General features: G+C 43.6%; 1 protein-coding gene across 3 annotated transcripts in view; it reads right to left on the bottom strand.

Annotated features, from left to right (window-relative positions):
• Positions 1-7,745, bottom strand: part of GINM1 (glycoprotein integral membrane 1) — a 43,744-nt gene extending 35,999 nt beyond the window's left edge. Inside the window, exon 1 of one of the 3 annotated variants that reach the window (XM_037894959.2) lies at positions 7,009-7,745. In XM_037894959.2, coding sequence (XP_037750887.1) covers positions 7,009-7,119 — 111 coding nt within the window. In that variant the 5' untranslated portion in view covers positions 7,120-7,745. The remainder of the gene's footprint in view (positions 1-7,008) is intronic. The other 2 variants (XM_037894960.2, XM_043543126.1) reach the window with 2 other exon arrangements.
• Between the last annotated feature and the right edge of the window lie 4,708 nt (positions 7,746-12,453).

Raw genomic sequence — 12,453 nt, 5'->3', positions numbered from 1 at the left:
TGGGTCTGTAGTCACCTAGGCAAATTGGTGAGGCTTTTTTACCAAACCTTGTCCAAGAAGTGGGGTGCAAGGTTTTGGGAAGTATTTTGGCGGGAAAGACGTTTCCAAACAGCTCTTCCCCAGTAACCAGTATTTGTTTGGTGGTGGTAGCGGCCAATCCAAGGACAAAGGGTGGAATATTTTGTACCTTGGGGAAGTTTTGACCTAAGCTGGTAAAGATAAGCTTAGGAGGTTTTTCATGCAGGTCCCCACATCTGTACCCTAACGTTCAGAGTGGGGAAGGAACCTTGACAATACCCATCTTGCATGCACACAACAGAGGCCTTCAGAGGATTACCAACTATGTAAGGTACATTCCAAACAGATTTTAGGCCATGTCTACATTAGCGAGCTTACAGCGCCACAGCTGCGCCACTGTAAGATTGCTTATGTAGCCACTCTATGCCGACGGGAGAGAGCTCTCCTGTCGACATAATAAAACCACCTCAATGAGCAGCGGTAGCTATGTAGGCAGGAGACTCTCTTCCAGCGACATAGCGCTGTGCACACTACCACTTATGCCAGCGAAACTTATGTCACTCAGGAGTGTTGTTGTTATTTTTTGTTTTTCACACCCCAGAGTAACATAAATTTTGCTGACATAAGTGGTAGTGTAGACATGGCCTCAGTATTTTTGGTGCTAAATGATAGAGTCTCAGTCATCCTTGCCTCAATTGCGTCTGCACTGCATCAGAAATATTGCACTGACACAAATAGTGGGTTGTTAATTCTGACAGCTATAATCTATGCAAGCAGTGTTGTAGCCATGTTGGTCTCAGGTTAGTAGCACCACAAGGCGGTAATACCTTTTACTGGTCCACCTTGTCTCTTTAATATGCTGAGACCAACATGGCTGAGACCCACCGTCTCTCAATTATAAATTTATTACAGCTACTCAGAGAACCTAGTAAGCCTCAGTCCTAGAGGGCCTTAGTTTGCTGAGGATACATCTACACTGCAGTAAAAGACCTGTGGCACCACTGGCCCTAGTCAGTTAATTCAGGCTTGTGGGGCTAAAAGTGGCAGTATGGTTGTTTGGGGGGGAAAGGTCCCAGAGCCTGGGCTGCAGCTTGAGACTGAACCTCAACTACATTGCTATTTTTAGCCTCACAGCCTGAGCCCTGTAAGCCTAAAACAAATTGACTCAGACTCTGACACTCAATGCTATAGTTTTTTTTTATTACAGCGTGTACATACCCAGAGACTCTCCCAACAGTTGTGCTTTAGCACAATTCCCAACCCTTTCATGAAGAGAGAAAGAAACCAGGAAGTAAACTCAGGTTTCCTACCTTACAGTACAGGATAGGCCACTACTGGAATTGCTGCCAAAGTTACTTGGAGAAGAACTTTGCTGGTGTATGAATTTATTACAATCTAGTATTAGCAGGACAACTGACCAGATGACCCAGCAGATCTTTCCCGTTTCATGCTTCTATAAGACACTTTGCAGTTCACAACTAGTGTAATCACAGGATGTTTACTCACAATTTAAAAATTAACACAGAACTTCCAGCTTTTTTTAAAATCCGAGGTCAAAGTTCACAGGTCTCATGAAGCAGCCTCTAATTCCAACAGAAGTAATCTTTAAAATGGTACCAAAATAAACCCAACTATTCAAAAACTCCAAATTTACTTTATAACCTCCCTTCTCCCCTCTATCCTGCCCCCCAACAACAACAAAAACCACAATTAACTTTTCACCACAAAATTTTCTTGCCCCAATCCTGTAGCACTGAAATCACAGGAGCAACACTGGGGCCTACAGCACTAAAGTAATCCATAGCATGGAGCTGTCATGATACAGATGTATATATGTTAAAAATGTAAAGATATATATGTGGAATAACTTTAATATTAATAGCTAGATTTTTCTCCCTTCTCCCAGCCAGCAGATTTTCTACATATTGATACATACATAATCAATATGCAATATTCCATTAAATACACAAAAAGCTACTATAAGTTACAAAGTATTTAAAAAAAACACCTACTTTTTGAGCAGTCTTATAACTTAGTCACCTGAATAATTTTTTAAAAAACATTTGAAAAATAGACCATCATTGTCAAGTTTCAGCTTGAAGAAGAAATACAGGTCAAACAAAAATCTGGTTTATATTTTCAAAATGAGAACATGTGGACTCACCCCTCAATACTCTGGCACACACAGCATGCATGCACCCCACCATATATAGCATGCATGCATCCCCTCACACACAACTCCACACACATGTACTAGTGTAGAAATGTCCAAACAGTTCTTAATGCCTGTCACAGCAAGTGGATGTCTCCACAAGACTTTCTTAAAATTTCCCATGTTGCAACTGGGTCTACTGACATGGCTATAGGACAAAAAATGGTAGACCCTGCATACTTTACAGCTCAGTTTTTAGAACAGTCATCGAGGGAGATCTTACATTACTAAAACTTCATTACATTTATTATTAGTCTAAGTAGTACAGAATAAGTGAAAGTAATTAAAACTAAGCTACACTTGTCAAATAAATGACATCACATTACCATGCACTAGCTGTGCTTTTCTGTTTGCATGTACACGTTTGTTTACTTCCTACTCTGCAAATTTTATTAATTCACAATCGTGTCCCAGTCACAAAGGTGAATTAGTAAGGTTCTTTGGATAACACCACTTATTCTCCCCTCTTTCCTACTTACATTGCTAGAATTAAACTTCTGCTTTCTCACTATTAAATCATAACATATTATAATTATTTTACCAAGTGTTGTAAAATCACATACCTAATTCCAAGACACTGAGACATCATTACATCATCCCGCAGTCAATTAATAAAATATGCACAGAAAGATACAGAAAATTACACAAATTTTCACAAGTTCAGAACACATATCAGGTTAGCACCACAAGATACTTGCAAAAGTTATTTCTTTTATTGGTTTAAATTAGTCATTATTAACAATCCTTTTCTCTTCCTCTGAAGCATAACAGCACATGGTGCCTGCAAGCATATGTTAATACTGTGTATGTAGTCTACATAGTGGAGAATATCTTAACATCTCACCAATGAAAAACTATTTTTTGTCAGATGTTTTTAGTATTCAACAACACAGATATTATCTGCAAGAAACATAATGGTATGCATGCTAATTATATATGCCACATTTCTGACAGGTGAGTAGGCCACATCAAAAGAAATAATCAAAAGGCAAAAATCACATCCTCAAAAACTAGAAACAACCATCCAGGGGAAAATTCATTTAGATAACTAAACTCATTTACTGCCAATGTAAACCAGACCAATCATAAAATTGTAGGACCCAGCCCATTGTGCTTTCAGCCAGCTCCCTCACACTTCATGTCTTGTTCTCATCAGGACCATATTAAGGGCTTGTCTACATTACCCGCTGGATCGAGGGGCAGCCATCGATCCAGCAGGGGTCGATCTATTGCATCTAGTCTAGACGCGATAAATCGACCGCTGAGCGCTCTCCTGTTGACTCCAGTACTCCATCAGAGCGAGAGGCGCAGGAGGAGTCGACGAGAGAGCGTCAGCCGTCGACTTACTGCAGTGAAGACACAATGGTAAGTAGATCTAAGTACATCGACTTCAGCTACGTTATTCACGTAGCTGAAGTTGTATAACTTAGATCGATCTTCCCCACCCCCCCAGTGTAGACCAGGCCTAAGAATAAAAAAACTAAATGAAAACCAAATGGCCTAAACTTAATGTAACTCTTGATTTAGCATTAAGAACTGTATTGTATTTCTTTTATATCCTAGTTTTACACAGCAGAGACTATTAACTACTTTGCCTTGTGATTTCCTAGCTGCTTTTGCTTTGTCAAGGAACTCTGAGGGACCTGAAGGATGTTTATTCCAGGCCCTTTTAATCTTCCCTCATTTTTTAAGCGTCCAGTACAGTTTGAACATATTTTTGAAAGAAGAATTTAACAAAAGATAATGTTGTGAAATATCTCTTGAACCGCTACAGAATGATGCGGAATGATTCACCCAAATTACAAGGAAAAAACCTGTGCTGCTGTCCAAAAAAAAAATTATGAAAAGAAGGAAAAGTCCATGATCCATAAGTGCTTGTTTGGGAAATGCCAGGCACTGAGCAACAAATGACGTACTCAAATACTAGAGTTAAAGCAGAACATTTCAAACCTACAAAACAAATCAGACTCAAGTTATTTTAGGATGTCAATGTTTTTCAATCCTTTCCTGTCATGCTTTCCCATAACACCTTTCCTAAATTAAAAACATACATTCTTAACCTGCATCAAAAGAGAACTTTAACATCATGTTTAAAAAGTTTAAAACATCAAGCAATTGACAGTATTCTGTCCACAAACTGTCAAAGTTACATAATGCCCAGTCCAGACCTAGCTAAAAGTGATAGTATTGCACAGATGAGAAAGCCACTCACAGGTCTGCAGATCCAAAACTATTCAGAGTAAAGATTAGTCTACCACTCATTGTATCCCTTAAACAACATGTCTTGTGAAGAAGCCACATGGACAGGGGATAGAAGGGAGAACTCATACTCTTCTGATTCTTGGGACCTTCAATTTCAAAATCTGCAGCAGCAGCTACATTTTGACAAGTCAGTTCATATCTAGTCAAGAGTAATTCTGCTCAGCAACGAAGGTTTTGTTTCTTCTATCTAAAATACCTTTAGGTATGCTTTAGAAATGTATCAAGCTAAGAAATATTTGTTCCTATTCAATCATTTGTTCCCTGCATCTTCAATCCACATAGGAGTCCTGACAATTAAGGAACATTCCAAACAGACAGTAACTTTTAGGCGGTAAAGTACAATTGAGACTGGGTCATTCTTGCCTCACTTGTTTCTGGGCCAGTGTAGATACATCTCACTGACACAGAAAGAGTTGTCAATGCTGACAGCTGTTATAACACTTACACACAGCAAACCTCCATAAAGCCCCAATCCTACATACAGTTACACAGGTACTATATGTTTGCAACAGCATCAGGACCATAGTTTCCCAGCTGAGAGTTTCCAGTTAGCAAATGAAGGCCCTCTGTGAAGAGAGGCAGAAACCAGGAAGTAAACTCAGGTTTTCTTCTTGCAGTATAGGATGTACCACTAATGGGTTTGCTACCCGGCTTATTTTTTTATTTACACAATTATCTTGAGGAGAGCTTTGTAACAAAGTTCATGTTATCAGTTGTGTGTTAACAGGCCAACCCAACAGAAGCTTCCCATATGGTACTTCTGTGATAAGATGCTCTGACATTCACAACTATTGTAATTAGAGACAATTTCAGTATCTACATAGAGCCAGTTGTTGAGTTTGGTTTTTTGGGGGAGGTGGTGTAATTCTAGAGGTCATGGTTTACAGGTCTCATGAAGTATCCCCTAAAAGTAACCTTTAAATCGTACCAAAATAAACCCCTAACAAAAAACAGATTTACTTTATAGCCAATCATATGAATATATATTTCAGCAACAACCCCCACCTTATATGTACCCAGGAACCTATCCTTGCAACAAAGCCCGTTGCCAACTGTGTCCACATATCTATTCAGGGGACACCATCATAGGGCCTAATCACATCAGCCACACTATCAGAGGCTCGTTCACCTGCACATCTACCAATGTGATATATGCCATCATGTGCCAGCAATGCCCCTCTGCCACGTACATGGCCAAACTGGACAGTCTCTACGTAAAAGAATAAATGGACACAAATCAGACATCAAGAATTATAACATTCAAAAACCAGTTGGAGAACACTTCAATCTCTCTGGTCACTCGACTACAGACCTAAAAGTGGCAATACTTAAAAAAACTTCAAAACCAGACTCCAACGAGAGACTGCTGAATTGGAATTAATTTGCAAACTGGATACAATTAACTTAGGCTTGAATAGAGACTGGGAGTGGATGGGTCATTAAACAAAATTAAACTATTTCCCCATGTTTATCCCTCCCCCCGCACTGTTCCTCAGACACTCTTGTCAACTGCTGGAAATGGCCCATCTTGATTATCACTACAAAAGGTCCGCCCCCCCCCGGTAATAGCTCACCTTACCTGATCACTCTCCTTACAGTGTGTATGGTATAACACCCATTGTTTCATGTTCTCTGTGTATATAAATCTCCCCACTGTATTTTCCACTGAATGCATCCGATGAAGTGAGCTGTAGCTCACGAAAGCTTATGCTCAAATAAATTTGTTAGTCTCTAAGGTGCCACAAGTCCTCCTTTTCTTTTTGCGAATACAGACTAACACAGCTGCTACTCTGAAACCTGTCTATGTACCATAACATTTTCTTGGCTCAATCATGTAGCACTGAAAGCAAGATTTGGGCCTATAGCATCATGATAATCTATAGCACGGAGCTGTCAAGATGTGGATGTATGCGTTAAAAATACAAAGAAAAAATACAGCTCATGTGCGAGTTAATTTTTAATGCCTGTATTTTCTCTCTTCCCCCAAGCAGCCGTTTTTCTAAATATTAACATGTGCATAAACTATCAATCTGCAGCATTCCTTTCCATACACAAGAGAGTAAAAAAACAAACAAAAAAAGGAGAGATCCATCCCCGGTAAACTCATTTTGATGCAGTCTGAAAACACGGAATCACCCAAGCACGTTTTAATAAAATGCGTCTGGAAAACAGATCATCAAGGTCAAGTTTCAGCACCCGGCCAACATCAGGCTTATATTTTCAAACTGACAGCCTGATTCTCGCCATGTACGCTCACCCCTCAATGCACTGAGGCACACCGCACGCCCCGACCCCACCAGCACACACCCCTGTCTGCCAGGTGCGTCCCTTACCCCCGCCCCCGGCGCACCCCGACCTCCCCCGCACACAGGGGCGCCGGAACAATTGGTACCGCGGGGGAGGGCTGCGGCTGAGAGCCACTGAACCTGCTCTGTGATGGAAACCGCTTCAAGCCCAGCCCCTCCGCCAGCGCGCCCACCCCGCCCCGCCGCGGGCCGGGTCTCCCCTCTCGGTACCTGGCTGAAGGACTGTGGGGGGGCGGCGGCGGGCTGCGGAGCCGCGGGGCCGAGCAGCCCCAGGCCGAGGAGGAGCAGCAGGAGCCCGCCAGGCCCCAGCGCAGCCTCCATCTTGGGTCCCGGGAATTAAAGCAAACTAGTGAAACATTCCCCGCGGGGAGAGGGGCGGGCCGCAGCGGAGGGAAGGGAGCGGGGCCGGGCCGGGGCTGCGGCTGCCTTGTGTTGCATAAGAGCGGCTGGAGGGGCGAGGGGACGCGCGCAAACACCCCGCCTCCGCGGGAGGGGGGCACGCCGGCCGGCCGGGCCGCGCCGCGCCGCTGTGCGGCTCTGTGTTGGCCGGAGCCCAGGCCCCGGGGCGTCGCCGGAGCCATGCGCGGGAGGGAGGGGCGGTGGCGATGGGGTTTCCCGGCGGGAGGTGGGAAAGGCAATGAGGCGGATTGGCTCGTTCCGGCCATTGCCTCGCCCCGCGTAGTCTGTGTGCCGGGCAAAGCCTCGTCTCCCCTCCCCCTTCCCGGTCCCTGCCCCTTTCCTCCCTCGGCTACAGCCTGTAGGGGAGGCTCCAGGCCCAACTGTTCCCCTGGCGACACCCCCTCTCCCCCCAGCCACCGCGCTCCTCTCTCCCTCTCCCCGCTCCCGATGCCGGGGCGCGATGTTGGAGAAGGGGGCCGGCTCTCAAAGCCCCGCCGTCCCAGCCCGCAGTATGTGTGCGGGACGCTCTCCTCGCCCGGCTTTGTATCTTCGGGTACGTGCCGGGGGGGGGGAGGGAAGACTTTATTGTAAGTGGAAAGTGAAACTGTCCAAGCTGAGTAAAATGTCAAATGTAAACAAACAGCTTAAGGAGAGAAAAGAAAATGAGATGTGTTAAATTATTTTAATTACAATAATAATGCAATGGCCTGATCATGAAAATTGTTACAAACACATTTATAGTTATTCCTGTACTCACTGACGGCAGTGGGATTCCATACCGGAGTAACTAAGGACCTCAGTCCAAACCCATTAAGTCAGTGGATAGACTATCATTGCTTTCAGTGGGTTTTGGGTCAGGCTCGATGTGTGTGGACAACTCTTTGTGGGATTAGGTCCCCAGACTGTTAAACGAAATAACAGGGCCCCAAAGTATTATTCATTACACATCTTTTAAAAAAATAATAGTTTTTACTTTTATAAATCCCCTTAACAAAAAAGGAAAGAAAATTAATTAGGCCTGCTTACATTACAGCCTTTTAAAAATCCTTCTTGCTTGCTTGACAGTCTGCAATTGTCTGCTGAGCTAAAGCCTATTTTAAGATTTTGTAGTTAATGAATCTTTGATGCAACTGATGGTAATGATTTCTCTTAAACCATTTTGTTCTGTGATATCAGGGCCTGCTGGGAGACTTTTTCAGTGAGCCAGTGCTGCGCTCTAAATATCCATTTTACATTAAGAAAACAAATTGCACATTTTGAATAATGCTTTTTACAGTAAGCAAATAGACTCGCATCCCCACAGACCATATGAACATAGGTGGTGATATTCATGTGATAATTACTTCACCATACATCTTTGCATGGCCTCACCTGCACTCCGTCTATAAATCCTTTTCTGAAGCTATTTCGAACAAACCAAATTCTCAAACTGCTGAGGAGCTTTGAAGAGCCACTGTATATTAAAAAACAAAAAAAACCCCTGCTAGATAAATGTTTCCTTCTTTTCCCCCATAAGTGGACTTTTCTGATGTAATCTACACTGGTTTGAGATGTAGGCAATATTCTGTCTTGCACCAGAACCAGGTTTGAGACCTCCCTACCCTGCAAGGCCAGAAGTGGGAGCTCTATATCACTGGAAAGGGGAGATTCCAGATATAATAGGCAGGAAAGGTAAATACATTTAAAACTCTGTGCAAATAATAATTTGAAGGATAGAAGATCTATATACTTGAAAGTTAAATACACAAAAGGGCTTATTTTCAAATACCTTGCATCTTGCATGATCATTTACATCTGTGTAAAGCAAATGTGAAATGTTGTGAAAACAGAGAAGTAGTATTTTACATCCACTTTGCACATGTACAAGGCAATGGAGATTGAGGTTTAGGAGTCTTACAGGAAATGACATCTTGCGCATTCTTCTCACTTCTTTGACTTTGAACCATTCAGCATTGAAGAAACTTTCATGTATATAACTGCTTGGTCCTGCTTTATTTTAGTTTTTTGTTTTGTTTTGTTTGTGATTATCTCCAAATAAATGTTATAATTTTTTGAAATTTTGATTTCTATATTTTATATAGTTGCTTTTATCTGATAATTTCAAACACTTGCCAACAGTTAGTATGATTTTTATTGTTGTTGTTATTTCCAGTTAGATCAGGAAACTGAGGCACAGAGAAGTTTTGTGATTTGCCCAGGGTAACATAGCAAATCACTGACAGGGCAAAGAATAGAACAGGTTTCTTGATTTCCATTTCCTTTCTCTACCCACACACTTGAATTAGGGCTGTCAATTAATCACAGTTAATGCAAGCAATTAATGCAAAACAAATTAACTAGATTAAAAAAAGTCATGATTAATCACAGTTTTAATTGCACTGTTAAACATTAACAGAATACCAATTTAAATTTATTATAAATATTTTTGGATGTTCTACGTTTTCAAAGATCGATTTCATTTACAGCACAGAATACAAAGTGTACTGTGCTCACTTTTGTTTCAAATATTTGCACTGTAAAATAGAAACAAGAAATAGTATTTTTCAATTCACCTCATACAAGTACTGTAGTGCTATCTCTTTATCATGAAAGTACAATTTACAAATATAGAATTTTTTATATACAACTGCACTCACACACAAAACAATTTAAAACTTTGGAGCCTGTAAGTCCACTCAGTCCTACTTCTTTTCAGCCAATCGTTAAGAGAAACAAGTTTGTTTATATTTACGGGAGATAATGCTGCCCACTTCTTATGTACAATGTCACCTGAAAGCGAGAACAGGCGTTCACATGGGACTGTTGTAGCCGGCATTGCTGGGCATTTATATTCCAGATATGCTAAACATTTGTATGTCCCTTCATGCTTTGACCACCATTCCAGAGGTCACGCTTCCATGCTGAATTTAAATTGATATTGTATTATTGGTTAACAGTGTGATTAATTGTAACTATTTTTAAAATCTCACGCTTAATTGTGATTTTTTTTAATAGTTTGACAGCCCTAATTTAAATGCAGCATGGCTGTCTACTGAAGCAGTTTCCAAAAAGAAGACTCATCTATAAGAGAAGTACCACTCAACGAGGGGGCAGAAGTTCTGTTTGTGTCTGTTCATTGTACAGTCTCACTCTGGAGGTCAGCCAGCAACATAATGCAATAAATCTATCTGGTAAATAGGGATCCTAGTGATATATTTTGCTGAATTTCATAATGGTTACACAGCTGTTTGCAAGGATGGAATGGCAGATATAAGCATGCATCATTTGTTGGCATTTGTGAATATTGCATATGCTGGTGGGAGTAGGTTTAAATTACATGCCTTCCTAACTATGGATTGCATTCCAGTGTAAAGTCATAGTTCGTGTTTCAGTGGGTTGTGTTCTGACAAAAGCCTGATGAACTCTACACAACTGACACCAGGCCCACTTCTAAAGCTGCTATGATGTTCTGAGTATGGACTTTGTGATTAAATCATACTTAAAATGTACTAAACAGCAAGATAATTATTTAGAATACTGTATGAATATGCAAACATGTAGCAAAATAAGGATCCCTTTTAGCCTTGCATTTTCAACAGAGCCTGAGGGATTCAGGCACCCAACTCCCATTGAAATTAAATGGGAATTGGGTGTCTAACTAATTCCCTCAGACTCCTCTGAAAAATCCCATCTTTGATGATCCCTGTACAGAATATTTATCTAAGTGTTGACTTCCTTCCTCTCTCTTTTCCCTTCTGCTTTCACTTACCCTATAAAGCCATTCTCTCTTCTCTTCCCTTTGATGCTCTCTTCATCACTCCCTCTCTTAATTTTCCTCATTCAAAATTACACTGAATACATGTGACGCTTTTTGGTGTACCCAGGACTGAGAGTCAGCCTGTTACCCCAGGTCTCCAGGGGGAGGGAGTCTTTCTTGTGGTAGTTGGGTATCAGTTTCCTGGCACCACCAGATTTTCGGCCACTCAAGCACTCTCCCAGGGCTGTCCCTAGCCATTTTGGTGCCCTACGCAGCCCCCCCCCCCCGCGGGGGGACTGTGGGGGACCCCAGGCCTCCTCGGGGGCAGCACCTGCTCCCTCCCCATCCAGGGTCTAGGCTGCACTCAAAGCCTGCGGGGCCCAAGGGGCAGGAGCTGTGGGGTCCACTTTGGGGGGGGCCACAGGCCCAGAGTGGTTCGGGGAATTAGCAGGGGGCTGAGAGCAGCCCGTTCCGCTTCCCTCGCCCCGGCCCCAGCCGTGTTGCTTGTGAGAGGGGTCCCCTGCACTCACCAGCACCAGTGGGAAGTGGAGCAGCCTGACCGCAGCCCGCTCTATTCAGCCAGCTTCTAGCCACGGCGCTCTGCTTCCCACCGCCGGTGAATGCGGGGGTCGGTCCCCCCCCTTCACGGGAAGCGGGAAGCGGGAAGCGGAAAGCGGAGCGACGCGGCTAGGAGCTGGCTAAGAAGAGCGGGCTGGGGCCGAGTTGCTCCGCTTCCTGGTGCTGCCGGTGAGTGCGTGGTCGCTGGGGGAACACGTGGCATGGGGGCGGAGCTGGGGGAAGGGTAAGAGGTGGGGTGGAGGAACGGCCCTTTTTAGGGACGGCCCTGCCCCTTGCAGTGGGCGGCGGCCAAGGGATAGGGCTGGTTGCCGGAGCTGGTGCTGCCGCGTATGCAGCACGCAGCTGCCTAGGGCACCATGAAATTTGGTGCAATTTGGTGCCCCCACGCAGCTGCGTATTCTGCGTGTACCTAGGGACGGCCCTGCACTCTCCTAACTCACCTTGCAGGCTAACCATACGTACACCCCAAGCCCCCCTGAATCATTCTCCTGTGATTTCCAGCCCCTGACACTCGTTACTTACAGAAGTTCCAGATGCTACAAAATCTGTGCCTGTTTGCGATTAAAATATTAAATAGCGCAATGATAGCCCCCACCCCATAGCATTAGCAAAGATAAAGCAGAGCAGTGCTAATAATAATGAAAAATAATATTTTAAAAAGTCCGTGATTTAAAGGTGTGAAACCACACGCGACCAGTGGATGAGAAGAACCAGGTAGCCCCAAGTCAGGCCCCCCCCAGCAGCTGCTGAGACAAGTCAGTGAAGGGCCCGGAGGTTTTAGGCAGACACACTTTGACAACGGACGCTTTTAACACAAGCAAGTACAGCTGTCTGTGTAAAACACCTCACAGAACCCCGCCTCTCTCACCAGCTCCATCCACCTTTGTAGCCGGCTGCATGAAGAGAAACAGCCCCCACCCCTCACAGCCCTAGTCCCAGAA

The sequence above is a fragment of the Chelonia mydas genome, chromosome 3 (genome assembly GCF_015237465.2).
Source record: "Chelonia mydas isolate rCheMyd1 chromosome 3, rCheMyd1.pri.v2, whole genome shotgun sequence".
Classification (NCBI taxonomy): Eukaryota; Metazoa; Chordata; order Testudines; family Cheloniidae; genus Chelonia; species Chelonia mydas.
Note: the sequence above shows the minus strand (reverse complement) of the source record. Positions and strands in the feature narration are given on the sequence as shown.